At 44.3% G+C, this 26,823-nt stretch overlaps 1 protein-coding gene and 1 long non-coding RNA gene across 2 annotated transcripts in view; one reads left to right on the top strand and one right to left on the bottom strand.

Annotated features, from left to right (window-relative positions):
* Positions 1–26,823, bottom strand: part of VWF (von Willebrand factor) — a 221,916-nt gene that overhangs the window by 28,378 nt on the left and 166,715 nt on the right. The window contains exons 42-46 of the mRNA XM_033953476.1: positions 22,710–22,915; positions 17,592–17,741; positions 6,600–6,728; positions 5,556–5,736; positions 3,258–3,298 (exon numbers count right to left, since the gene is read on the bottom strand). Of these exons, the coding sequence (XP_033809367.1) occupies positions 3,258–3,298; positions 5,556–5,736; positions 6,600–6,728; positions 17,592–17,741; positions 22,710–22,915 (707 nt within the window). The remainder of the gene's footprint in view (positions 1–3,257; positions 3,299–5,555; positions 5,737–6,599; positions 6,729–17,591; positions 17,742–22,709; positions 22,916–26,823) is intronic.
* Positions 18,213–25,412, top strand: LOC117364354. The gene is made up of 3 exons (XR_004540219.1): positions 18,213–18,995; positions 20,273–20,409; positions 24,895–25,412. It is a non-coding gene; the product is annotated as an uncharacterized LOC117364354 (long non-coding RNA).

Here is a 26,823-nt window from a genome sequence, read left to right as displayed (position 1 = left end):
TTGAAGCAGGAATACCAAAAGGAAAGAGAACCATGGCGACAACTTTCAACTTCAGAAAAGGAAACTATGAAGCAATGAGGAAAATGGTAAGGAAGAAACTTAGGAACACTTCCAAGAAATGGAGGATGGTAGAACATGCCTGGTCTTTTTTCAAGGACACGATGAGCGAGGCGCAAAATCTGTACATCCCCAGATTCAGAAAGGGGAGCAAAAAGAGTCAAATAAAAGACCCGATATGGATGACTAAAATAGTGAAGGAAGCGATAAGTAATAAGAAAAATTCATTCAGGAGATGGAAAAAGGACAAAACTGAAGGAAACTGGATAGATCACAGGAAGTATCAAAAAGAATGTCACCGTGTGGTTCGAAAAGCCAAAAGAGAGTATGAAGAGAGGTTAGCCAGGGAGACTCGAAATTTCAAACCGTTCTTCAGATATGTTAAAGGGAAACAGCCAGCTAGGGAGGAGGTGGGACCGCTGAATGATGGAGTCAGGAAGGGAGTAGTGAAGGAGGAGAAAGAAGTCGCGGAAAGACTGAACATGTTCTTTTCGTCTGTATTTATGAACGAAGACACAACCAACATACCGGAACCTGAGCAATTCTTCAATGGAAATCAAGCAGAAAAATTAACATTCATGGAAGTGAGCCTTGAAGATGTGCGCAGGCAGATAGATAAACTAAAAATTAACAAATCTCCAGGTCCGGACGGAATCCATCCAAGGGTTCTGAAGGAACTAAAGGAGGAGATAGCAGAACTACTGCAGCAAATATGCAATCTATCCCTGAAAACAGGCGTGATCCTGGAGGATTGGAAGACGGCCAACATCATGCCCATCTTTAAAAAGGGATCAAGAGGTGACCCGGGAAACTACAGACCGGTGAGTCTGACTTCTGTTCCCGGAAAAATGGCGGAAGCACTGATAAAAGAAAACATCGATGATCACTTGGAAAGAAACAAACTTCTGATAACCAGCCAACATGGTTTCTGCAGGGGGAGATCGTGCCTAACCAACTTACTACACTTCTTCGAAGGAATTAACAAACAGATGGACAGAGGTGACCCCATAGACATCATATACCTTGATTTCCAAAAAGCCTTTGACAAGGTGCCTCATGAACGATTACTCCGGAAACTGAAGAACCATGGGGTGGACGGAGACGTACATAAATGGATCAGAAACTGGTTGGCAGGTAGGAAACAAAGGGTAGGGTTGAAGGGCCACTACTCTGACTGGAGGAGGGTCACGAGTGGTGTTCTGTAGGGCTCAGTGCTCGGGCCGCTGTTATTTAATATATTCATAAATGATCTAGAAACAGGGACGAAGTGTGAGATAATAAAATTTGCAGATGACACCAAAATATTTAGGGGAGCTCGGACTAAAGAGGACTGTGAGGAATTGCAAAGGGACTTGAACAAACTAGGGGAATGGGCGACAAAATGGCAAATGAAGTTCAACGTTGAGAAATGTAAAGTATTGCATGTGGGAAGCAGAAACCCGAGGTACAACTATACGATGGGAGGGATGTTATTGAATGAGAGTACCCAAGAGAGGGACTTGGGGGTAATGGTGGACAGGTCAATGAAGCCGACGGCACAGTGCGCAGCGGCCGCTAAGAGAGCGAATAGAATGCTAGGTATAATCAAGAAGGGTATTACAACCAGGACAAAAGAAGTTATCCTGCCGCTGTATCGGGCGATGGTGCGCCCACACCTGGAATACTGCGTCCAGTTTTGGTCGCCATACCTTAAGAAGGATATGGCGTTACTCGAGAGAGTTCAGAGAAGAGCGGCACGTCTGATAAAAGGGATGGAAAACCTTTCATAAGCTGAGAGATTGGAGAAACTGGGTCTCTTTTCCCTGGAGAAGAGGAGACTTAGAGGGGATATGATAGAGACTTATAAGATCATGAGGGGCATAGAGAGAGTAGAGAGGGACAGATTCTTCAAACTTTCAAAAAATAAAAGAACAAGAGGGCATTCGGAAAAGTTGAAAGGGGACAGATTCAATACAAATGCCAGGAAGTTCTTCTTTACCCAACATGTGGTGGACACTTGGAATGCGCTTCCAGAGGACGTTATAGGGCAGAATACAGTACTGGGATTTAAGAGAGGATTGGACATTTTCCTGCTGGAAAAGGGAATAGAAGGGTATAAATAGAGGATTACTGCTCAGGTCCTGGACCTGTTGGGCCGCCGCGTGAGCGGACTGCTGGGCAAGATGGACCTCAGGTCTGACCCAGCAGAGGCATTGCTTATGTTATGTTCTTATGTTAACTATTTTTTCTGCGGCCCTCCAAGTACCGACAAATCCAAAATGTGGCACCACTAAGGGTTTGAGTTTGAGACCACTGCACTAGAGGCAATGCATGCAAATCTCTGTTATGAATAGTCATTGGGGATATCTTGAAAAATCGACTGGCTTGGACATCTCCCAGGACAAGTTTGAGAACCACTGCAGTAGGGTCATTCCATGTCATGTGGTCTAAGACTCCCCACTTCACCATCACAGATTTTGATGAAACTTACATGACCCAAACAAACTCTGGTGAAGTTTCAGATCCATCAATGGGATACCTGTGGAGATATAGCGTTTTACCAAACCACAACCATGTACAGTATCCCTGCACAATTTTGACAGCTTTGAGTCAAAATATTTCCTTGGCCATTGAAGCAAAACAAAAGAAACTTGGCAATCTTATACAACATTTTATGATCTATTCAATGGAACTAATGCAGATTTTCATTTTTTGAAACTAATGTACGTAAAAAGCCTCAAAATGGACCATGGAAAAAAAAAATTTCAAAGTTTAGCCTTCTGTGGCTCCTGTAATAATGAAGCTATCCCTTTAAAATTTTGTCTGTTTTGTGATACGACTTTGTTCTCAAATACATGATTTTCAGCTTATAAGGCCTGTGCTTCACGCCTATTAAATAATTCAGCATTTATTTATTTATTTTTTAAAACCTTTTTCCCACCTAACACCTAGGCAGATTACAGCCAAACATACATAATCCATCAACACACAGGCAAAAAAAAAAAAAAAATTACCCCGCACAGGCAAAAAAAACCAAAAACTACCCCATATTGACACACCATACCCTTCTTCTAATCCAGCAGCAAAACTCATTGACAAACAAATGAGTTTTAAGCAATCGACTGAATTGCCCAGCATGTAATATTCCCTCCTGTGCCTTTCTTATCTTCGAAAATATGCAAATGTTCAGAAAAGCAAAAGAGAGAGTATGATTATCTTACCCCAATAATGGTGCCATTCAGAACACAGCCAGGTACAGGTTCTGGAAAACACAAGATACCTTCAGTGTTAGCAAATACTAAAATAAAACAATACTCACACATGTACATAGATATTGGAACGGGGGGCCACAGGGGCCATGGCCCCCCCAAAAAATTGGTGACCCCGCATTGTCTTCATATGCATTGTCAATCGCATATGCTGCCATGCTGCTGGCACTGGCACCTTCTCTCTACTGCAACCCTCTCTCTCTGACATAACATCCTGGGAGGGGAACCAGAAAGGAGGAAGGGAGGGGAGATGTTGGACTGCAAGGAGCAGATAGGAGGACACTCGAGGGGGGGAAGAGAGATAACTCAAGGGAGAGATGTCAGATTCCGGAGAAGGGTGATGGAAGCAGGGAGAAATAGATGTCAGATCACTGGAAGGGGAAGCAGGAGGGAAGAAGAGAGATGCCAGACCTTGTGGCCGAGGGTCCCTTGAGAAAGAAAATATCTTCCACTTCGACACGTCCCGTGAGGTACTTAAATGTTTCGATCATGTCTCCCCTCTCCCTACTTTCTACACTCTCGAGGAACGTAGGGAGAGGGGAGACATGATCGAAACATTTAAGTACCTCACGGGACGTGTCGAAGTGGAAGATGATATTTTCTTTCTCAAGGGACCCTCGGCCACAAGAGGGCACCCGCTCAAACTCAGGGGCGGAAAATTTCATGGTGACACCAGAAAGTATTTCTTCACAGAGAGAGTGGTTGATCATTGGAACAAGCTTCCAGTGCAGGTGATCGAGGCAGACAGCGTGCCAGACTTTAAGAATAAATGGGATACCCATGTGGGATCCCTATGAGGGTCAAGATAAGGAAATTGGGTCATTAGGGCATAGACAGGGGGTGGGTAAGCAGAGTGGGCAGACTTGATGAGCTGTAGCCCTTTTCTGCCGTCATCTTCTATGTTTCTATGTTTCTATGGAATGGAAGGAGAGGAGAGAAGAAAAATATGCCAGACTGAAGGAAGAAGAGGAGAGAGATACAAGACCACAGGAAAGGGGGAAGGGAAGGAGAGAGATGTCGGACCATGGGAGAGAGGGAAGGAAGAAGGAAAGAGATGAGAAACCAATGAAGGAGGAGAAAAATGCGAGACCAGGGAAAGATGAGAGAGAGATACAAGACCATAGAAGGAGGAGAGAGAGATTCTAAACTGGGGGAGGGGGAAAGAACAGAGAGATACTAGGCCAAAATAGGGGGGAAGAGAGAAGGGAAGGATGTATGGAAAACCTTTCATACGCTGAGATTGGAAAAACTGGGACTCTTTTCCCTGGAGAAGAGGAGACTTAGAGGGGATATGATAGAGACTTACAAGATCATGAAGGGCATAGAGAGAGTAGAGAGGGACAATTCTTCAAACTTTCAAATAATAAAAGAACAAGAGGGCATTCAGAAAAGTTGAAAGGGGACAGATTCAAAACGAATGCTAGGAAGTTCTTCTTTACCCAATGTGTGGTGGACACCTGGAATGCGCTTCCAGAGGATGTAATAGGGCAGAGTACGGTACTGGTGTTCAATAAAGGATTGGACAATTTCCTGCTGGAAAAGGGGATAGAGGGGTATAGATAGCGGATTACTGCACATGTCCTGGACCTGTTGGGCTGCTGCGTGAGTGGACTGCTGGGCACGATGGACCTCAGGTCTGACCAGCGGAGGCATTGCTTATGTTCTTATGAGGTAAGAGAGATGCCAGACTGTGAGAAGGACAGAAGAGAGATACTAAACCATGAGAAGGGAGGGAAGGAGAGAGATGTTGGACTATGAGAGGAGGAAGAGGGAGGGAAGGAGAGAGAAATGGCAAATCATGGGAGAGGAGAGAGAGGCCAGACTGTGGGAAGGAAAGGAGAAAGAAGTCAGACCACAGGAGGGGGAAGGGAAAAGACATCTAGTTTTTCTGGGTCCAGCTACCAATTGAAAGGCTAACCACAAATTTTGTGTAAATCTCTTAAAACAAAGTTCATTAACTTCATCGCTGATTCATCAAACCTTGAAAAAAACTGCTACAGTACAGACATATTCTCTTTTTATTTTTGTAAATTTAAAAGAGATTTCTTTGATTTGGCAGATGGTGTTATAGTTTTTGGAAGATCTCTTTCATTTTTTTAAAATTTGTTTTGGATTTTTCATGCCTTTTGATTTTCCCCAGATATTCCCCATGGATCTGGGGGAAATTCCACATTTCTGTCAAATTCACACCATATTGAAAATGGCCTCATTGGAGGTCAACTTCACAACGTTTCCACAATCTCCATTTACCGCATTTGCAGGACAGACAACAGTCTTTTCGGAGACATTCCAGCTCAAAGCCCACCGGGCATTTCTCGGTACTGAGTGGAGGACATGACACATTCTTTTCCCGGATGAAGACTTCATCATTCACCTGGGCACACTCATAGATGATGCAAGGGTTGAAGGGGGAACGCCATTCAGACCCAACCTAACAAAAGTCATGGAGATATTAGGGACCTTGAAGTCTTTTGTTTAGCCTTGAAAGATGTTGACAACATGAGCGAATACAAACTAATCAATTCCCATGAAATGGAAAGAGAAAAAAGTAATAGGAATGTCATATAAAAACGAGCAGGATTATCAATTATTTCTATAAAATACTTAATATCCAGTTCTTAACTCAAGTATTATGCCAGTACCGTCATGGAACCTCAATCCTCCCTTCCCCATTACTCCATTCATAACTGCTATAATATAATGTAGTTTATGCAGTCTATAATTTCTTATATTGCAAGCTGCCTTGAACCTAATTATTTGAGCCATCTTTCAATAATTATAATATATATAAAGAGAATCTCACTCTTTACACCAAGTTGGAGTGAACTGTATGACTCAGAAATACTGAATTATTTTTATCTAATCTAATCTACAATTTTTGAATCGCTCTATGCCTAATTAGGTTCAAGGCGACGTACAATTCAAGTGATAGGCAAAAGAAGAAGGATTAAGGAGTAAGGAAATAGAAGTAGGAGGAGGAGAAGGAGAGTCTTCTAGAGTAGACATTGGAAGAGGATATGGTGTATTTTGAGCATTAGATTAGATTCTATACAACTATCCAGCTGTAGCCACATAGTATTGGTTTAGTTGGTTCAATCCGAGTTCAAGCATGGTATCTGCAATTACACAAGGATGCTCTACTTGTCTTTGGGTTATCATTAGTCCTCTTAAAATCTAAGTTCAAACCAAACCCAATCGACAGATGCATTAACGCAAAAAGTATGTGCAGTCGTATCGAAGAAGTGCAGGAAATTTAAGCACATTCACGACATGTCCTTGAACCCCAGAACGTACCCTGTGTTTTCGGATATTATTCCTGAATACATCGGCGTCCCCTTGCCCTCTGCCAACAACTTTCTCTTCGCAGACAGAACGCCTGCACGTCCCACAGCACTCGCCTTCTTTTTTCATATAGATGGAATCCTGAAACAGGCAAACAGTCCGTGAGGAAAAGATTTCCAAACTAGACTTGTCCCGTATTACATTGAACTCTTTTGGGCTCACCTTTAAAAACGCTCCCATTTTCCTTACGTTCTGCTCTCAGTTTCCACTATATCACCACCTAGTTTGTCCACTCTGTCTTCGTTTTTATTCACCTGCCTGTCCCAAATCTTTCCTTTTTCTTCATAACGCTCTCCTTTTCCAAACTGCTTGTGTTTTGTCTTTTCCTACTAAGGCTGCCGTTGGAAATAGTCCCAATAGGGCAATTCTTATGTTCATTAATTTCATGACATTCATGGAGACCCAGGGCCAGCTTACCCCCCCCCCCCACCCCCGCCCCCAGAAAACACCATCATAGAAAAACATAACGCTCTCCTTTTCCAAACTGCTTGTGTTTTGTCTTTTCCTACTAAGGCTGCCGTTGGAAATAGTCCCAATAGGGCAATTCTTATGTTCATTAATTTCATGACATTCATGGAGACCCATGGCCAGCTTACCCCCCCACCCCCACCCCCAGAAAACACCATCATAGAAAAACAGAAACAGGGGAAAATGATATCGGATAAGACCATATCTAAGCTCTACAGTGCCTTCCTATAATCTTTGAAAATCCTGAAAGATCTATAATCATTTTCTGAGGTAGAAATAAACAAACCTCCCCCTCCTAATTTGCCACCGGTGCAACCGGGTAGCGTAGCAAATTTATGTCACACTGAAGTCTCCAAATCCTGTTAAGATCTTTCAGGCCAGGCTTTCTCTGACACGGTGGAAGAAATATTCCACCCACAGTAAAAGAGCGAAACCTCACATTTGCTTCGTGTAATTTTGTTATGCCACCTCCTGGCATTTAAATAGCTTGGTGGTATTTGCCACTGATCCCTCTATGCCTCACAAATTGCCATTTGCTGATAAAGTGGAACCTCTCCCAAATATATGACATCTCTGATTGCTCAGGCATAACATGTCCTTTGTCTTTCGTGGCTTGTGCTTTCCATATGGAAAGGACCCACTTTCCTACTTCAGAGGAAAATGTCAGTTTGAAATATTGGAGACTTAAGCCATGGCTTCAGCGCAGAATAATTTACGCTCATCACTTAGCAATGCCTGGAATGAAGGCTGCAAATATTGCAGTCGTCATATACTGTAAGAGGGAAACCAGATGACTGCAAACCATTGCAAATATTTTTAAAAACCCAAACTAAATATATATAACTTCACTAATTCTTCATCAAAATAAAGTATGCACAAACAGGTTAAAATCATGGACTTAAAGGTATTGATATAAATAAGTCAGTTCTTTTTAAAATTCATAAAGTTAAGGAGCATTCATATAGATAGACAGGAGAGTCCTAGATCAGATTTTAAAACATCCAAAAACCAGCCTATGTCGGCACTTAGACATCCTAAGAGCAAGGACGTCCAAGCTCAAAATGGGGTTTTTGAGCCAATCAGGGCCTTCAGCCCCTCCCACTGCTTCCCAAGATGCATTGGGAGGGGGAAGCCCCATCATATGCAACATACGACCCTGAAGGCAGGAGGGAGTGAGCTTCCCTCCTTCCATTTGCTCTTCCAAAGGTATGGGGGGGGGGATGTGGGAGAGGGCCCAAGAATGTTGAGGGGAGTTGTGGGGTGAGGGCAGAGATGTCAGGGGAGGTACAGGATATCATGGGGACGTTAGGATGTGAGGGGGGATGTGGGGGATGTCAGGGGGAGGGGTGTAGGGCTCCGCGGCTCAGCTGATGCTGACAGGGGGAATCCCTATCAGCTGAGCTGCCAGGAATCCCCTAAACTGGCTCAGCTGATGGAGATTCCTTTTGCCGCAATCAGACAAGGTAGCTGGTGGGTACATCTACAAAACTTGATTTTGTACGTTTTTCGAGTGAACATTTTTAGTTTTGAAACTGGGCAAAAAAGGTAGACGTCCTAAGGACCAAGACTTATACCTAACTCATTTTCAAAAATAAACGTTTGGCATCTTTGAAAAATGGACATTTTTCCTGCTGGGTTTGTAGACGTCTTGCACAAAACGTCCAACCTCAGACTTAGGTACATTTTCTGCCTGCGTATGTTTACATTTGTTGAATTTCGTGTTGCATTATGTAATTGAGACTAGAAGTGAGTTCCTGCAAGCTCCATCCTCATCCGCACAAGCCTCAAACGCTTGAAAATCCTAAGTGGCAACATTCTAGAGCTCAGATTGTGATGACATAATGCCTCATTCCACTAATGCCTAAGCTCCGTCCTCATCTGCACAAGCTTCAAACACTTTAAAATCCTAAGTACCAACATTCTAGAGCTCAGATTGTGATGTCATAATGCCTCATTCCACCAATGCCTAAGCTCCGTCCTCATCTGCACAAGCCTCAAACGCTTGAAAATCATAAGTAGCAACATTCTAGAGCTCAGACTGTGATGTCATAATGCCTCATTCCACCAATGCCTAAGCTCCGTCCTCATCTGCACAAGCCTCAAACGCTTGAAAATCCTAAGTAGCAACATTCTAGAGCTCAGACTGTGATGTCATAATGCCTCATTCCACCAATGTCTAAGCTCCGTCCTCATCTGCACGAGCCTCAAACACTTGAAAATTGTAAGTGTTCGAGGCCAGAAGCTTTTCAAAACCCGGACAAAGTGCCAGGTTTTGAAAAGCCATCCAGATCCCCGGACATGTCCAGGGAAATCTGGAGATCTGTTAACCCTATGCCTATCCCATGCTGCTTCTGGAGAGGAAAGGAAACCAAATAAACTTGCATGGTAGTCAAATGCGGCCTACCAGCCACAGTTTGTGGATTGCTGACCTAAACTGGATTCCACTTTTCCTAACTGGTATTCCTAATGCATCTGATATTTCTTCTTATAAACTCCAGAATGCAAGTGCTATCACGAGTGCCAACAGTAAATTTGAGAGACTGAGATCGTATTCCACATACCCTGGCTTGGGAGGTTCATGGCCCCCAAGATAATCTGTTTGCTACCTCAGCCTCTGTTGTTCTTCTGACTGATAGCCAAAGAACACATTAAAACTGCTTAATACACCCACAAGGGCTGTACTCATTATCTATAATGTAACATAATACTCTCTCTGTTACTATAACCACAAACCTTTGCTCATTCCTCAGGGATTGCGGTGGAGTGGGTGGCAATGCGGCAGGTGACTGGAATTTGACCATTTCAAAATAAGTGTGCACTGCTCAAGAGAGATGTGTCTCCCCCCAGTGGCTGATCCGGCATAAGCAATACCTTTTCCCAGGTGCTGTGTCCAAAAAGACGAGCTGTAACCCAGATCAAAGCACATCGGACCACTCAAGGCCTTCATACTACACAAGATCATTTCATATTTCTTGTGCCATTTTTGTCCCTATTAACTGCGTCAGATCAAATATTTTAGAAGGTACAAGGCATGACAAGAGCTAATGAAAAATTATTCTGCAGCACTGCGATGATAATACCATCAGCTTTTTTTACAATCACAATAAATCAGCTTCTAATGGTCTCAATATTCAAATCAGTTTAACCAGGCAGGAGAGGTTCTTGTCCGGTTAAATCACCCGTGCAGACTATCCACTGCTATTCAGTGCCACTTATTGCCAGCACTAACCACTGAAGCCAAAACTGGCTATTCAGTGGGCACGGTGGCATAGTAAGGGGTGGGCACGGACCACCCCAGGTGCTGTCTTATTGGAGGTGCCAGCAACTCTCCCTCTCTCTGCCCTCCCATTCCTTCCCAGCCCCCTCCTCATACCTTCTCTTCCCCCCGTATCTCTAACTCTTCGCCGGTGCGAGCTGCATCTGCAACCTGCTGCTCGCGCCAGCCTCAGCTCTCCCTCTGATATCACTTCCTGGTCGAAGTGCCATCAGAAGGCGAGCCAAGGCCAGTGCAGGCAGCAGGTTGGCGATGCTTCTCGTGCCGGTGTAGTTAAAGAGGTACAGGGGAAAGGAAGGGGTGTGGGGATTGCCTCGGGCGCCTCCCACCCTCTCTGCACCACTGAGCGGGCATACTGGAGGTGGAGTCAGGAGGACAGGGTCAGCATTTAACCAGTTAACTTAGCCAGCCAAATAGGACCGCATAATGAGCAGACTGATCTCAGGACAGAGCCCGGTATTGAATATCTGGACCTAAAGCCTGAGGGTTTCAGCTGTGAAGCCTTTGAAGAGCACTGGACGTTGATACCAGTGGCATTTTACATTTGTCAAGTCAGTCCTGCAGCCCCCCCCCCCCCCTTGCCAGTCAGGTTTTCAAGGTATCCACAATGAATATGCATGAAAGAAATTTGCATAGAATGGAGGCAGTGTATGCAAATCAAGTTTATGCAAATTCATTGTGGATATCCTGAAAACCTGACTGGCAAGGGAGGACTCCAGGACTGAGTAGAAAAACACTGATTTAAAACGACCCCTGATGCAAGTCACAGGCCAAAACACCGACAGTGTCGGGTATTTGCTGAATAAAGAACATTAAATCCCAGTTCTGTAGGTTTGTACACTTTTTTAATGGTGTAATTGGCTTTCTTTGTGTATTTGTACTTCCCTTTCTTTGTGTTGCCACTATGGTTGGGGCCATCTACACCTTACTCCCCTCATCTGGAACCCCAAGAGAAATCTTATTCATTACTCCATTCAGGATTTGTCTTCTTCCCCAGCTTCAGCAGCCTCCCACCCCACTTCCTAAGGGTAGGAGAACTTGGAACACTTAAGATCCTTTGGCTTTCCCCTTACCCCTGTGGCATTTCTGGCCTGCTTTTGGGTGCTAGCCATGGAAGCCCTGCCCTACCCTCAGTTACTTGGTGTGGAGGTAGGTTGTCTTCTGAGCTAGTCAGTACCGTTCCTTTTGCTAAGAGAAACATGAGAGGAAGATCCAACCACATAGCTTTAGCAGCACCCTGAACTCCCCCTTCCTCCAGAGCATTGTGCCTTTCTTCCCGTTAGCTTCTATATTGGACTCCCCCACCCTCCAGATTAAGCAGAGAACGCCTCAGCTCTCTCCCTCTTCGCTTTACACATGGGGCCTTTCCTCCCTTCCTCTCTAAATTTCTGCCAAACAGCAACTGTTTTACCTTCCTCATGCTAGCAGGCTGATAATTACTCCCAGCTGTGCAGGGTGCTGGCTGACACACCTCTCTCTGAGGCTTTCATGGCTCATCTCGTTCATGCTGAGAGGCTCAAGGCCTTCTGGGAAATGCAGTTCTCTTAAGACTTAAAGAACCATTCCTACCATCTCATGGATTCTAAGATAAGTAATATTTCACTATGCTTTGGTCCTTCTTTACTTTCCTGACAAGTCTACTTGCTTGTTACGAGTACAATATATGGAGGAAAATGTGTTTGTCTGTAGGGTTGCCAACTGCAGCCCAGTTCATCTGATAAGGTTGATATAGTCCTGGGTTTACCCCATTGCATACAGAGATTTGGAGAAGTTCAGAGTTGTGTACAATTTTTTCTTTATCTGTCCCGGCAGAATCGTAATCTAACTATGGTGCCTGATTTCCCTATTGCATTCCGTAAGAAAAGCAGGATTACAGATCCCAGGATGCAATGGGGTAAATCCTGTCAGGTGTATCTGGATCCAGTTGGCAAACTTATTTGTTTATTCTTCTTGCATTTGGACTAGGTACAAGCAAGTGCAACAAAACTTTGCAGTTGCCAGTGGTTGTGGTAAGAGCGGATAGGTTTGGACAAGTTCCTGGAGGAAAAATCCATAGTCTGTTATTGAGAAAGACATGGGGGGAAGCCACTGCTTGCCCTGGATCGATAGCATGGAATGTTGCTACTCTTTGGGATTCTGGAATCTTGTTACTCTTTGGGATTCCAGAATCTTGCTATTCCTTGGGATTCTGTATGGAATGTTGCTATTCCTTGGGTTTTGGCCAGGTACTAGTGACCTGGATTGACCACCATGTGAGAACAGGCTACTGGGCTAGCTGGACCTTTGGTCTGAGCCAGTAAGGCTATTCTTATCTACTATAATAAAATGCTAAGCACACATGCGCACTCTTACCGCTGTGTTCCCTGATCCCTGATCTGTAGTTCTGTGGTCGGCAGAATGCGCATGCGCGCTAAGGCGCATGAAAGGCAGTGCTGAGCGGTGGCTGCCGGGAGGAGGGTTTCACGGAGCGGTGCTGGCGGCGGCTGCCGGGAGGAGGGCTTCGAGCCGCTGAGAGTCGGGCGCTGCTCACGTGAGGATCGCGGCCGACTGTATCAAACTTCGCAGGCCGCACAGCACCTCAGTAGAACGTTTCCTCTGACATACGCAATCGCGTCAGAGGGAACATACTTCCGAGGGGCAGAGCGGCCTACGAGGTTCGCAAAAGCCGGCCGCGATGCTCACAACGCTGCATACTGGACCGGGGAAACAGGTAAGGGGTGCTGCTGGAGCAGGGAAGAGGAACAGGGGAAGCAGGGAAGAGGTGCTACTGGACAGGGGGAGCAGGGAAGAGGGACAGGGGGAACAGGGAAGAGGTGCTACTGGGCTGGCGGAGCAATGAAGAGGGATAGGGGGAGCAGGGAAGAGGTGCTGCTGGACGGGGGGGGAGAAGGAAAGAGGTGCTACTGGGCCGGGAGAGCAATGAAGAGGGACAGGGGGAGCAGGGAAGAGGTGCTGCTGGACAGGGAAGTGGAGTGGGGAGGGAAATGCTGCTGGTGAGAAAAGGGAGCTCGGGCTGAAAGGGGACAGATGGGAGAAGGGGGCTGGGGGGGGAATGAGTTTGGAGCTGGGGCTGAAAATAGGGGACATGTGAGGGAAGGAGGCTTTACTAGCACCCGTTAATGTAACGGGCTAAAACATTAGTGCTCTTATAACCATTCTCTCATCCAGGAGAAGGTCGGCTGCAATTGCAACAGCCCACCACTAGAGCACCATCAGTTATGAGACAGACCTAGGGGCCCTATGGATGGGGGCTAGGGGTAGAGAGAAAGGGAACTGGATATTCCCAGTCCAGCCATGCAAATTAGCTATTTAATATTAAAAACCAATGCATACTACTCGAGCGACTGATGCACTAACATCGCTTGGCGATGCAAAAAAAAAAAAAAAGCGATGGGTTTTAGCAATCGAAAAAAAGTGACTAGTCAAGACCAGTCGCTTACCTGTCTTACCCAGATGTTGTGCATATGGTCCATATGCACAAAAGGAAAAAAGTTATTCCCCCGCCCTCTGATGATGCCCCTCCTTGACACCCCCCCAACCCCTCCACACCAGCAAAAATCAGCAGGAGGGATGCCCACTCCCGCACAAGAAAACAATTGGCGAACCCCTCCCCGGGCAGCAAAAAAGCTGGAGGGATGCCCGCTCCCTCCTGCCAAAGGATGCTCCCCTCCTCCGATCCTTTCCCTCCCCTCCCCCCCAAAAAAATGCTTATTCCCTCCTGCCAAAGGATGCTCCCCTCCTCCGATCCTTTCCCTCCCCTCCCCCCAAAAAAAAATGCTTATTCCCTCCTGCCACTGGATGCTCCCCCAAACTTCTCCCCCTTACCTTTCTCAGATGCTGGACTCGGCACAACTCAAGAAGACAAAGGAGGGACGGTCTTAAAAGGTGTCACTCATTGCTTATTGCAGTGCCCCATATAATTGTTATCACTGCAGTTAATTTTGCAGAGTTATATCCAGATCACGAGGAGACCCTAGACCGCCATGCACTGTTCATCTTCACAGTACCCAGAACTCTGCCAGCATTGATGGCAAGTTGCCATCTTTGAAGTGAAAAAAAAAATTCTTCTGGCTAGCTCACCCCTTATTAACCTGCCTCAAGTTTCAAAACATCATCTCTCTTGGTATTAACCTCTCGTTACGGGCCTGGAAATGCTCTCAGTTTATCATCCAGTTGTTATTACAGACAAAAACTCTTCTGAGACACCGGCAAAAGCCTATTTTCCTCCCCCCATTCCTGACAATTCTGGACTCCTTCCCTCGCCTGTGCTGCGTTTTCTTGTAAATCATATTTCTTGCGCTGATCATCTGCATATGCTAAGTGTGGCTGGCGAAGCACTAAATTGGACCTCGGGGACAAGAACGAGGCAGAGTTTCAAAAGAGACAGAGTGAAAAGCTGCAGGTTGCAAAACCTCACAGCGCGTTTTCACAAACTCAGATTTTCATTAACTGGTGAGCTTTGCTGTTATTGGGGAAAAAAAATTACTAAATTAAGGGGGAAGTTATATTGCATTTCTATTCTTATTCCAAAAATGTTATTATTGTAAAGCACTCTGAAAGGTGGGAAATCAAATATTAATAAGCTTGAAACTTACAGTTATCAAGGGAGAGTAAAAGTTTATGCCACACTTTGATTTACCACAAGGCTCATCTATCTGTGGGATCTCAATACTGCAGGTTTCTGACTCCCCATGGTAAATGAATAAATCTGCTTGAGGGTCATCTTGTAAGCATCATTATTTCATCAGCCCAGAAGCATACGGCCTCAAAGCATTGGTCCAATGCTCCCAGGTTGGAGCTTAAAGGGTAGGGTGCCAGATTTTCCAGTTGGAAAATTTGGACTTCTAGACCCGCCCCCCCCCAGGCCCGCCCATCCCTGCCCTGTAACACCGTAAGCCCGCCCCCCAGTCCCACTCTAGCCCCACCCCTGCTGCCTGCTCTTGTCAGGCAGGTAGGAAGTCCGCGGATGTGAGGACTTCCTCCCTGCCTGACGCGATTTGAGGAGGCTTTTCAAAACCTGGACAAAGTGCCGGGTTTTGAAAAGCCGTCTGGACCCCCGGACATCTGGTAACCCTACTAAAGGGACCACGGTGCCGTCTACCCATCCTCGATCACAACCCCCCATCTTCCCAATCACACTGCTCTCTCCCATGATCATATCTAATTTAATCTTTCATTTGTGAGTCGCACAAACCTTCACCATCTTGATCACAATCCCCCACTGTGCCCAAAGGACCTCCATTCATCATCAGGGGCCTCTACCAGTCCTGTTCTTGGCGGTCCAGTGGCACGATCTCTCCAAATGGCAACTTTGGAGGTAGTCACACACGACTGCCACTAGGGGTCATGTTCCTAGGAAACATGACCCCTAGCAGTAGTAGTTTGAAATTATCGCCAAGGGTGCCATTTGGGGACATAGCACCAGCAGGGCAGGAGCGACTGAGGATCACTCTTGCTCTAGGACCCACTGAACTACTATGTACAGAGCTGGTAAGCCCCGGATGATGAGTGGGGGATTATGATGGGGTGGAGTATGTGATCAAGATAGTGGTCCAGGAGGTGAAGAATATGATTGGGGAATTGTGATCAGGCCATGGTTAGTTCTAACAAGCAGCAAAAAAGCCCACCCAAAAGATTCCACAGATGTATAGAAGAAACCAACACAAAGGTCAAAAAACAGTGGAACTGATGGTCTTGATGCACAAGTTTATTAAAAAGTCTTCACAGAAAAGGGTGCAGAGCAATAAAACTGTCCAAGGTTACACAGTAAAAATGTTGTGGTATGGACCCGACATGATCTGTGTGTCGGTCAGAAAAGACCTTCTTCTGGGGTCCTATCTGATGTAACCAACGACTTACGAGAATTCACGGAAGCCAGTCAAGAAGCCGCTCAGCATCGAGCAGGAGCACCAAAGTGCACTCCTGCTTGTTGCCACTCAGCGGCAGAAGAAACCTGTTCCCTTGGGTGAAGAGCCTGACAGGGGAGGGAGGGAAGGGGTAGGGGGCTAATTTGGGGGGAATCCACGGCACCTTTGCTCCCCCGTTCCGATGCCTATGCCTAGTACAGCGCAACGTATATGGAGTGAAGAATTCTCTGCAAAGAGAAACTCCACAGAGTGTTTCTTTCTGAAAACCAACTTAGATGCCTGAGGCCTTCAAACTCCCCCCTTCTCAATGTGTTGTTACAATTCATTAAGTCTAAGAAATTCCCAGAAAAAGCATCTGGTGCTATTTCTACTAATGAATCAGAAACTCTAGACCAGACTTAAGTAAAAATAATGATTTCAATTAATCTCTGGAATGATTTCCACAGAAGGTGGAAAGGAAATATCCTTCCAAAAGTCTAATTAATTAAAATGAGAACCAAACATATTGGCTGGAGATCTTTAGATTCAAAGACAGATGCAAGGTGAACGTCAAAGGACTTTCTGATACTGGAGGTTTCTCTTTCCTTGGGCACTGAACCTTGCATCTTTCAAGAGTGGGCACCATTACAAAACATTAGCTTGTATTTTTATTTTTTTTAATCTCTTTTGCTCAATTATTTTCTCAATAATGCCTAAATTAAACAATGTTGGATGTTCCCTGAAAGAAATTATGCAGTTACACAAAGAAGATTGCATGGGTCACTGATATGGAATATGGAAATGATGAGTCTCCACTTTGCTTTCTACTGACACGACTGAAGCAATGTTTGCAGAATAGACACTGGAGTCTGGCACCCAGACGAGCAATGGTCAGTATCTGCTGGGCTGATGCCTTCTTCGCGTTTCTCCGGTGCAACATTGCTCAGCTATATGGCTGTCAACCCACTCTCTAGAATCTAATTGCTGATTCCAATCTTATTGTAAGCCAGAATGATTCCTTGTTGAAAATTGTGGGATATCAGAAACTATATGGTATGATATGGTTAGGGTTTACCATATTTGGAGCCTCACAAACCCACTATCAGCCCTGCCCACTTCTGCCTCAAGCCTCGTCTTCTTCCCTGATGAGTTCCGGCCGCGTCTGGAGGGCTTCGAGCATGCACAGAGGTGTGTGACATCATCCTCGAATGCTTAGAGGTCCTCCAGATGCAGCTGGATCTCATGGGGGTTTTCCAAAACCCTGGTAACCCTAGGTATGATACTCTACAAGCCTTCATATGAGCAGATTCTTCACAGCTATTCTTTTCCTACAGCCTTTGCTTCCTCGCTACCTACCTCAGGGCAGATCTTGTTGCAGATTTTCTGGAGACACTCGGTGATACGGAGTCCTGTAACCGAGTCAACCATATCGGTGCATGTGCAGGTGGTGCAGCCGTGTTCCCAGGTGCTCCCAATGGGATACACAATGTTCTGATGCACACAGACCTGTCATAGAAAAGCAACACAATGTGAGCTAAGGATTTATTTTGCAAACGCATTGCTTGAAAATAGTGGCAAAGCAGGGGTAGGAAGCACTTGGGGCAGTGGCACCCCCTCTGCCCTCTTCTCCGCTTCCATGCTCCTTCCCCGCTTCCCCCCCCCCTCCCCATGGTACCTCTTTAACTCTTCACTGGCACATGCAGCATCTGCAACCTGCTGCCCGTGCCTGCCTCAGCTCTTCCTCTGACATTACTTCCTGGTCGTGGGACCAGGAAGTGACATCAGAGGAAGAGCTGAGGCCAGCACAAGCAGTATTTTGGGGAGATGTTGCTTGCACTGGTGAAGAGCTAAAGAGGGATGAGGGTAGGGCAGGCAGACAGGAGGAGAGGTACCACCCCCACCCTCCCCCCCCAACAATATTACGCCACTGGTTGCAAAAATATAAATGAATTATTTAGTAAAAGCAAGTAGAATATTAGCAGCAAGAACAGAAAATCAGGAAGTGGGCTCACACTCAGAAGCTAGCAATGGGTAAATATTTAAGCTCCACAATCAGCCTTTTTTTCAATGCTAGCCATGGTAGTTAAATATTTACAATTCAGCTATCTATGTCGATAGGCAGAATACCTACGTGCTGTACTTCTACTATTCATTATTTCTATAGCGCTACCAGAAGCACACGGTGCTGTTCATTAAACACGCAAGAGACGGTCCCTGCTTGAAAGAGCTTACAATCGAATTCTGACAGGACAAAAAGGGTGACTCTATACACGCTGTTTAAGTAGGAAAGGGTAGCAGACTAAAGAGCATGGCAAACAGATAAGGGGGCTTTACAAGTGAGTTGTGGCAGGACTTAAATGCAGCTTCAAAGAAGCGGGTTTTCAGCGTGGATTTGAACACCGCCAGAGACGGAGACGGACGTACTGAGTCAGGCCGGTTGTTCCAGGCTTATGGCGCAGCAAGGTAGAAGGAACGGAGTCAGGAGCTGGCAGTAGAGGAGAAGGGTACTGACAAGACAGACGGAGTTCCAGGGGGCGGGGGAGTTTACGGAGAGATACTGAGGAGCTGCGGAAATGGACCAGGGACACGATCTTCTCTGTTACGGCACCTCACACTTGGAACTTGCTTCCAATTTATATTAGGGAAGAAAAATCGCTTAGTAAGTTCAAGGGTCTTTAAGGACGCTTTCGACTGAGCTGCTTGAATTCTATAGAACTCAAACACTCTATAGTGGACTAAAACCCTCTAAATGAAAATTGAGTGAGTAACAATTCCCTATCCTACTGTCTTAACCTCTATGTTCAATTCATTTTGTTCTGAATTGTAGTTAAACCTGTCTTCCTCTTATGTCCTGTAGTGTCATAGTTTTTAAATATGTGCGTTTTTTTTTTATTTAACCATGTTTTTGTTATTATTTGTAAATCACATTGGAATATGATATTGCGATCAAATCAAATTTTTAAATAAACTTGAAACTTGAGAAGAGGGGTAACATGATCATAATGACACTGGCGGAATACGAGACATGCAGCAGTTATAGGGGACAAATCTATACAAATACAGCCTTTGCATATTGACTCGTGAGCAGGGCCGGATTTAGATGAAAAGAGGCCCTAGGCTATTCCACTTATGAGGCCCTTTCACCTCCCATTTTTAAGTTTGTAAATTACATGAGAGATAATAAAATACATCATTACTGTGATATATATCAATATGTTAAATGAAACATGTTGTTATTGGTACTAACCTTTATAAAAAATGTGACACGGATAACAAATAAAAGAAAGTCGAGAACACTTATTTGGACATTTATTCTCAGCACCATATATAGTACTTGTAACAATAACTAATCAAACATAACACATTTACAAAGAAACAAAATTCAAATAATGAAAATCTTTGACTACGAAAATAAAATACGCAATAAAAATTATCATATTTTCTATCAAATTAAATTAAATATATTAAGTACATTGAAGATTAAACCAAATTCAATTCAGATAAATTTATTTCATAATAAGAATCTTTTCTAGTAACATTAACACGTGTTTCATATTATCGAAGTAACACGAATATAACCGAACGTCGGGATATCAATAGGTCTGTTCGTTTGTCTGTTCCAATCTACACCAATCTGTACTTTATTTATGCAAGAACAAACCAGAGCTTAGTAGCATAAGGCACGTCAATATTTGCCATAGCAATCAGTGAACTATACTTTGGTGCAATCTAGTATATACAAACGAACAGACCCAGTGGGCCAAACGCGTTGATCTTAACCAATACATTTGTATGTTGGTTTATTAGTCATATGCGTAGAATTTCTCCTTATTTTCGGTTCAGTGTTTTAGTGTTCACTGTTTTTAGAATAGTGTAATTTTAATTTTGCTAACAATTTGAATGTAGGCCCCTCTTTTCTTGAGGTCCTAGGCTGAAGCCTAGTTAGCCTATAGGAAAATCCGGCCCTGCTCGTGAGTTCATGACAGTTGCAATTGAATGATTTTATCCTACCTCTAAAGTATAAACCATTTCCACAGTGCTGAAACCCTACTCCTACTCCTATTAATGATTCCTAGAGCGCTACCAGATGTACGCAGAGCTGTACAGAGTCACGAAGGTGAAAGTCCCTGCTCGAATGAACTTACAATCTGAACAATCAAGACAGGATGCCAGGGTAAGGGTTACAGTTAGCGGGAATGATTAAACTGCTGGCTCAGGTGATGAGCTGGGGGGAGGGGGTTGTGCGTTGAAGGCAATCTCGATAAGGTGGGCTTTCGGTCTAGTTTTGAACAAGGGAAAGGAAGGGGCATGATGCAAAACACCCCCTGAAAGAGATTTTAGTTACATCCGAAAGCCCTTCCCTCCCTGGAAAATCTTAAGAGCCAAAATTTAAGAGCACCAGGTGGAAAATTTTGCCTGCACAGAGCTGGTTTATTAAATGCTTCCCCCGTACATGTAGTAGGTGGAGAGAAGGGGAAGCTTTTGTCATTTTGGTCCATGGTGTTGAAATAGCACATCCTGTGCCTGAGGCTGGAATTTCCTACAATGTCAGGATGAGAAAACAATTGCTCAACAAAACTTATGCAAGCACAGGGTTTAATTTTTTTTTTTTTTTTGGGGGGGGGTGGTGGTGGCCTGGAATGCAAGTCCACCACCTATTTTCAGAGTTCAATGCAACAGGGGCATTCTGTTCGATCCCCTCATTCCAAGTAGCCTGAAGGAAAGAGGGGATCCCGGAGCAGAGAATAGTCACTACTTCCTAATCCAGCCCCTCTTCTGTTGCTCCTGCCCCCCCCCCCCCCTCCGAGCCTCTCCCTGCTCCAGAGTTCCACTTCCTAATTATCCACAACCCTGTGCAAGCAAATACCTGTACAACAAGCGTAGAACAGGAGTTTTGCCCGATTCTTAAAATTATACCTTAGACGAATAAGGCCAGAATGCTCTAAGTACAATGTTTTGGCTTTGCCAATTTTTTTCTACGGTTGCAGGGAAGGGGACTGGTTCATAACTTTGCAAGTTGGACTCCTTTTTGCTTCAAACCTTCAGCTTTCGAGGGGCTCTGTTTAGTTGGGTCTTACTTCTGTATTAAATTAAACTCAGAGAGGCCAAGATGGAGACTTTTGTTTTGAACTTACATAAGAACATAAGAATAGCCTTATTGGGTCAGACTAATGGTCCATAAAGCACAGTAGTCTGTTCTCACAGTGGCCAATCCAGGTCACTAGTACCTGGCCAAAACCCAAGGAGTAGCAATATTCCATGCTACCGATCCAGGGCAAGCAGTGGCTTCCTCTATGTCTTTCTCAATAACAGACTATGGACTTTCCCTCCAGGAACTTGTCCAAACCTTTCTAAAAACCAGTTACTCTATCTGCTTTACCACAACCTCTGGCAATGCGTTCCAGAGCTCAACTATTCTCTGAGTGAAAAAAAATTTCCTCCTATTGGTTTTAAAAGTATTTCTCTGTAACTTCATCAAGTGTCCCCTAGTCTTTGTAATTTTTGACAGAATGAAAAATCGATCCACTGTACCCATTCTACTCCACTCAGGATTTTGTAGACTTCAATCCTATCTCCCCTCAGCCGTCTCTTTTCCAAGCTGAAGAGCCCTAACCTTTTTAGTCCTTCCTCATACGAGAGGAGTTCCATCCCCTTTACCATCTTGGTCGCTCTTCTTTGAACCTTTTCTAGCTCCACTATATCTTTCTTGAGATAAGGAGACCAGAATTGAATGCAATACTCCAGTTGAGGTCGCACCAAGGAGCGATACAGGGGCATTATAACATTCATAGTTTTGCTAACCATCCCTTTTTTTAAAAATAATTCCCAGCATCCTGTTTGCTTTTTTGGCCACTGCAATACATTGGGCAGAAGGTTTCATCGTATTGTCTACAATGATACCCAAATGCTTTTTTTGGGCACTAATTCCCTAGGTGGACCCCAGCATCCAGTAACTGTGATTCAGGTTATTCTTCCCAATGTGCATCACTTTGCATTTGTCCACAGCATAAGTAATTTTGAAAATCAACCTAATTGGCTTTAATTTTCATAAACTCAGATATTGGCGTGAGGGAGAGGGTGGCGCAGTGGTTAAAGCTACAGCCTCAGCACCCTAAGGATGTGGGTTCAAATCCACACTGCTCCTTGTGACTATGGGCAAGTCACTTAATCCCCTCATTGTTCCAGGTACATTATCTAGATTGTGAGCCCACCAGGACAGACAGGGGAAAATGCTTGAGGACCTGAATAAACACATATAAACCGTGCTGAGCTCTTCTGGGAGAACGGGATAGAAATTTGAATAAATAAATAAATATTTATATGGATCTGTATTACTGCCAGTTCCCTCACTGTGATCCACAGGGCTCAGGTCAAAGTGAATAATCGAGCCGGTTTTGATCTGACAGAATGCTACAGAAGCCCTTTTGACGGGTGAAAAGAGCTTCACTGCCAAGGCTCCCGGAGCTTCCTCACCTTGTCTGGAATGCAGTTGGTCCATGTGCAGTCGCAGTCGTTGGTAACGGACATCGATAAATACCCAGCCGGACAGCTGACGGTGGAGTTCCTGCAGCTGCACGTGCATTCATAGTCATCACAGCACTGGGTTTTCCTCAGCGTCAGCTCCTTGTGAGGTGGACAGGTTGGCCTCACTTCCTGTTTGCATTCCTCCCTTCTGCACGCTACCAAGTAAGAAGAGATCGTCATTAACAGACAGCGGGCCCTTTCCTCTACGGAATGCTCCCTGTAACAGCCCCCCACCCCACGCCCCACCCACTTTCTCTATAAACCCACCTTTTCAGACTGCTTTAAACCTTAAATCCTGGCTCTCCCCAAAAACTCTTTACCCATTGGCTCCCCATCACGCACCATCTTACTGGTTTTCAAAATTAAACTTTCTCATCAACCCTCTTTTCTCGATAAACTCCTTATCCCCTTGCGTCCCTCACGAACCCTCAGATCAGCTGATCAAAACCTTCTCTTCATCCCTTCTATAAAGGAAATTTTCTATACTAGGAAAAGAAACTTCTCAGTGGTAGCTCCCACCCTATGGAATGCTTTACCCTCCCATCTCCGTCATGAAAAAATCTATTGACAAATTTAAGACCAATCTAAAACCGTTTTTATTTCAAGACGCATTCAATTACTCCTGAATTTTTCTTCTTAATTTCACCAACCGCTTCCATGAAGCGATCCCACCCCTAATGTTTTTATCCCCTCTCTATCCATTTCCCTTTCCACCCCCTCTTTTTTTTTTCTCCCCCCTTCTTATCTCTAATAATGTAACTTTACCCCACTCCCTCTCTTCAGTCATCACCCTCAAGTCTGTCCTGTCTATGTCCTCAATGTTCACCTTCCGTTCTTTCAATAGTCATTGCTTTTAAGTACTATTTTTAATTCTATTTTAGTATTTTATTGTAAACCGGCTAGATACTCGTTGATGGTCGGTATATTAAAAATCAATAAACTTAAAACTTGAACTTGAAACCCTCCAATATTCAGCCAGTGGTGGTGAACGTTTTTTTTAAACACTTGCCATTGCTGACCAGATTCGCCCCCGATATTCAGTGCTCGGCCATCCCATCAATGAATCACCAAGTACATTTGAAAATCCACAATAAGCTGCGAGACATCACTTAGCCATTCTTTATTTTATAAGCAAAACACTTCATTATCAAGCTGCTCGGGACTCCTTGATAATTAAGATAAGTATTTTGTTTCTAAAAGAAAGAATGGCTAAGATTTTTGAATAGACCGATGAGGAGGCTAGCTCCGACAAAAGTGAGCCACTGAGGTTTTACCGGAGATGAAAACTTTAAGAAATCTCTTATGAAATTTTAATAAGAATAAACATCTGATGTATTGAAAAGACAGAAGAGAAAGTCTGGTCAAAAGTGAGGTATTATTCTAAACACAAAAACATATTTACATAGGTACCTAGGATACAGAATTGCTCTCGATTTGAATATATATTCTACCTGCGTGCCCACAGTTATGGAACTAATTATCAGAGAAGCTCATGAGGCTTGGCGATGTTGACTGTGTCAAGATTCTGTTGAAAACGTTTTTGTTTAGGGAGGTATATCGATGCTGATTTTCTAGATTTTTTTTAAAGCGTTTTGAAGTCTATTAAGTAAATGCTGTTTTAATGTATTTGTTTGTAATAAATTTATGAATGCTTGTTGGAATGTGCTTAGAAACTTCAGGAAGGCCTCTTTACAAACCCAACACCTCAAAACCTATGGCTCAAGGAACTCAAACCCAGACGTGAAGTCCATTTCAAAGTTAAGAACATAAGAAGTTGCCTCCACTAGGTCAGACCAGAGGTCCATCGCGCCCAGCGGTCCGCTCCCGCGGCGGCCCATCAGGTCTATGACCTGTGAAGTGGTTCCTGACCATTTCTATAACCTACTTCTATCTGTACCCCTCAAACCCCTTATCCTTTAGGAACCTATCTAAACCTTCCTTGAACCCCTGTACTGTGCTCTGGCCTATCACAACCTCTGGAAGCGCGTTCCATGTGTCCACCACCCTCTGGGTAAAAAAGAATTTCTTAGCGTTTGTTCTAAACCTGTCCCCTTTCAATTTCTCCGAGTGCCCCCTTGTACTTGTGGTTCCCCACAGTGAATCTGTCCCTGTCTATCTTCTCTATGCTTTTCAGGATTTTGAAGGTCTCTATCATGTCTCCTCTAAGTCTCCGCTTATCCAGGGAGAACAGCCCCAGCATTTTCAACCTGTCAGCGTATGAAAAGTTTTCCATACTTTTTATCAGTTTAGTCTCTTCTCTGGACCCCCTCAAGTACTGCCATGTCCTTCTTGAAGTACGGCGACCAGTACTGGACACAGTATTCCAGATGTGGACGCACCATTGCACGATACAGCGGCATGATGACTTCCTTCGTCCTGGTTGTGATCACACCATAGGGTACAGCGCCAGTCACACAGATCTTGCTATCTCTGGTCTATACCATTTTACCTTCTATGACTCAGAAGTTCCATTACCCTATACCTATGGGGACCCAAATGCCATTCTTAGTGTAACTTAAATGTTGTTACCAGCTATCATAATATGTCATGTCTGTCACTATGTATGTACTCCTGTAACCCGTTCTGGGCTCCTTTGGATGGACGGGCTAAACAAATCAATCAATCAATAAATGTTGATAGAGTGGAATATACATTTTTTAAATAAATAAATATATACAGCAGCTGTCTCCCATTTTATTTCTCAGTCAAACGTCATTAACAAACTCTAGTGATATGCTATCTCATTTGCATGAAGAGAAACCAGTGTGGAAGAATACCATTCAACCCGTCATCGGTAATTCGGCCTTTCATGTGCTAACCGGTGACCTGCTTTCTCTGTAACTCGGATGAGCAAAGAAGCAAAATATTTTACTGTGTGGAAAAGATCAACATGAAAGGCCTACTTGCAAGGAATGGCATTTGATAGGTAAATCAAGGCCAGGCTCTCAACTGAATGTAAAAATGACCTTTTGCTGAACTTAGAACAAAGGTCCCACCACAAAAAGGAGCGTGTTCTCATTCCCCAAATTTGATCTCTTGTGTAAACTTGCTTAGGCAGCCGGCATGGACCGTGCTGATCGTTTACTGTGTGTGCTTTTTGAAAATCCACAGCCTCTGGAACGGGATACGATGGCAGCAGCTGCTGCCTCTGCTCTACAGCAGTCAGCACATGGTTGTATAGCGATTCAAAGGCAGCCTGAGGATTTTTTTTGTTTGTCTGTTATTTTTCCCGTGTGAACAAGCAGATTCCCTGCCTCTCCCCAGAATCCCGTGTCAGAAAATCTGTCACCAAGCTAGTGCAACTATGTGATGGGCTGCAGACGAGCGAGCCATGTGGCATCGGCACAGCTTCTGTCATATACGTACATTTGTTTAGCTCTCTCCCCTGGGTATGTACGAAGATGGTTTGAAAAGTTTGGTAAATTTCTATGAGATGGTGCCATAGTCCATTAACTCATCGATGGCGTCGATGAGTATTTTGTAGAGTTTGACAAAAACCTATTTTTCCTATGATACAGAAAAATTGGAAACTCGCTGAACCCTTGATGGAGACTATGTTGTTTAACTTGCTTTTTTATTTTATTTTATTTTTTTTTACCAAACTTTTCAAACCACCCTCGTATATCTGACTTATTCAAAATCCCTCATCCATTTAGACTGACGGAATACCACTGGCCTATTGAATCTTCTGATTGGTCACTGGTTTTAAACATAAGCAAAGCCTTACTGGGTCAGACCAATGGTCCATCAAGCCCGATAGGCCATTCCCATGGTGGCTAATCCAGGTCCCTAGTACCTGGCCAAAACCCAAAGACTTAGCAACATTCCATACAGAATCCCAAAGAATATTAAGATTCCGGAATCCCAAAGAGTAGCAACATTCCATACAGAATCCCAAGGAATAGCAAGATTCCGGAATCCCAAAGAGTAGCAACATTCCATACAGAATCCCAAGGAATAGCAAGATTCCAGAATCCCAAAGAGTAGCAACATTCCATACAGAATCCCAAGGAATAGCAAGATTTCAGAATCCCAAAGAATATTAAGATTCCGGAATCCCAAA

Source organism: Geotrypetes seraphini, chromosome 7 (genome assembly GCF_902459505.1).
Source record: "Geotrypetes seraphini chromosome 7, aGeoSer1.1, whole genome shotgun sequence".
In the NCBI taxonomy this organism is placed as follows: Eukaryota; Metazoa; Chordata; class Amphibia; order Gymnophiona; family Dermophiidae; genus Geotrypetes; species Geotrypetes seraphini.
This window is presented reverse-complemented; position numbering and strand designations above follow the sequence as displayed.